The sequence below is a fragment of the Penaeus monodon genome, chromosome 16 (assembly GCF_015228065.2).
Source record: "Penaeus monodon isolate SGIC_2016 chromosome 16, NSTDA_Pmon_1, whole genome shotgun sequence".
In the NCBI taxonomy this organism is placed as follows: domain Eukaryota; kingdom Metazoa; phylum Arthropoda; class Malacostraca; order Decapoda; family Penaeidae; genus Penaeus; species Penaeus monodon.
This window is the reverse complement of record NC_051401.1, coordinates 16140149-16142648: the sequence shown is the minus strand read 5'-3', so window position 1 is coordinate 16142648 and position 2500 is coordinate 16140149. Positions and strand designations below refer to the sequence as shown.

Below are 2500 nucleotides of genomic sequence, written 5' to 3'. Positions count from 1 at the left end.
GTTTAGGTTGACTTTAGAAGGTTCTGGTCTGAGAAGTAATGCTGTTGTAGACATAAAACTTCATGCTTATAGAGTGCACAGAAGAGCCACCACCTCTGTCACAGCATGTAGAGGTGGCATCTGGAATTCAGGCCTGCCTTGCCTTTGATATGCATGGATGCCATTCATTGTCATTGAATCATTAACACTTAGAACAGTGCAAGATGCCCTTATTAGACAGAGAATTTGTGGTGACTGACAGCAATAATTTCTACCATATCTATGCAAATGCTTAATTCATTTTTAATTACATTCTTCTAGCAATCAATGATATATTGCCATCTCTGACCCTTTAGTAATCAATATGATTTGGTAATATATATGTTGTAAGTCTGCTTGTGCTGTCATCCACCTTGCAGAAAGAGGGAGCATGACTGTACACAAACAAGAGTGGATCAGGACTTTGAGAGGGAACTTTACAATTAATTCTGCACTTCCATGAATTCACAATTCATGTCTGTACATACAATGTACCACTACATTCAAATCCAGAAGTTAACATTCATTTTAGCATATACTCATACATTATCTCAACCTACCTGACCTAAATAGATGCCGGGAACCAATGCTAAGGAAACGTAGTCGACAGCAGTATGACAACAAAGTCACAAAGTCCTCCTCACTAAGGGTTATATTGTACAACCCAAGAGACAAGAAATTTCCCCCTTGTCTCCTCCACAATTTCTTTAAGGCAACAATACAGCACATATCCACTTCCTTAGTCATAAGAGAAGATTAACAACAGTGATAAATAAATAATAACAAACAAACATTTGCAGCAAATAATTATCATCATTCGCTTTTCTTCCAAATTACCTGCTAAACCAGACCTTCCCTCTTACTGCAAGGAGAACTTTCAACTTGGAAGCCATAATCATGCTATCCTATCATTACAAACATTACAAGGGTGGGAGGACGACTAACCCTCCCTGAAAAGGCTTCTGGATCCATTCAGGTTCAAAACCCGCAGGCTGGTGCAAGCTGCCAGCAGATCCACAAAGTGGCGCTCACTAATGCTGGTGCTGTGCAGGCCTACAGATCGCACTGCACTCCCTATCTTTTGCCACCACTCCCCCCATACCCCATGGTCTGACAGCTGGACTTCCTGTGGTGTTATCAAAACCTGCTAGACTAAATAATGACAATGATGGCAAAGATGGTGAAACATAATAATAGTAGTGCAGATGCTGGTAATAAAAACAGTAATGATTACAGTATTAGTATTAGTATTAGTATTAGTATTAGTATTAGTATTATTATTATTATTATTATTATTATATTAGTAGTAGTATAGTAGTAGTAGTAGTAGTAGTAGTAGTAGTAGTAGTAGTAGTAGTAGTAGTAGTAGTAGTAGTAGTAATATAATAATAATAATAATAATAATAATAATAATAATAAATAATAATAATAATAATAATAATAATAATAATAATAATAATAATAAAAACAAAAATAGTAATAGTAAAAATAATCATTATAATAACTATAATAACAGTAGCAATAAAAAAAAAAAAAAAAACGACAAGAAGAATAACATTAGGTAAGATAAAATCTAAGAAAAAGACAAAGAAGAAGCAGAAGACGAAGAAGAAGAAGAAAGAAGTAGTACTACTAGTAGTAGCAGCACTGGTGGTACTAATACTAGTAGTGCTAGTAGTACTTGTGGTAATAGTACTGGTAGTAGTACAATTAATAGTACTAGCAGTACTAGTACCATTAATACTAGTAGTAATAGTGCTACAAAAGGTAGTAGTAGCAGTAGTACTACTACTAGTGGTAGTAGTCGTACTAGTATTAATACTACTACTAACAGTAGCAGCAGTAGCAACTGGAGTATTTGAGGTAATAGTAATAGTAGTAATAATAACAGTAGTAATAATTACAAAAGAGAGAGAGAAAAAGAGAGAGAGAGAGAGAGAGAGAGAGAGAGAGAGAGAGAGAGAGAGAGAGAGAGAGAGAGAGAAGAGAGAGAGAGAGAGAGAGAGAGAGAGAGAGAGAGAGAGACACACACACACCACACACACACACACACACACACACACACACACACACACACACACACCACAACACACACCACACACACACGCACACACACCCAAACAGACACACACACACACACACACACACACACACACACACACACACACACACACACACACACACACACACACACACACACACACACACACACACACACACACACACACACACACACACACACACCAAGAAAAATAAGGAAAGAGAAACAGGAAGAAAAGAGTGAAAAATTGAAAGTATGCATTAGGTAATAACAATAACTATCTTTCCACCAACCTTGAATACCCAATTGTGATAAGGTATGGAAGATGCAAGGAAGGTATCCACAGCAGGGTTCACATCATCTGTGATCATGATTGTCACGCGGTCGGCAAGGAGGTAAGATGCCGCTTCCCTCCATAATCTCGACACTTGTGACACTGAC

At 37.3% G+C, this 2500-nt stretch overlaps 1 protein-coding gene across 1 annotated transcript in view; it reads right to left on the bottom strand.

Annotated features, from left to right (window-relative positions):
* LOC119582564 overlaps positions 1–2500 on the bottom strand; it is a 3962-nt gene that overhangs the window by 385 nt on the left and 1077 nt on the right. Inside the window, exons 2-3 of the mRNA XM_037930923.1 lie at positions 2353–2500; positions 1–756 (exon numbers count right to left, since the gene is read on the bottom strand). The exon at positions 1–756 is cut by the window's left edge and continues 385 nt beyond it; the exon at positions 2353–2500 is cut by the window's right edge and continues 44 nt beyond it. Of these exons, the coding sequence (XP_037786851.1) occupies positions 565–756; positions 2353–2500 (340 nt within the window). The 3' untranslated portion in view covers positions 1–564. The remainder of the gene's footprint in view (positions 757–2352) is intronic.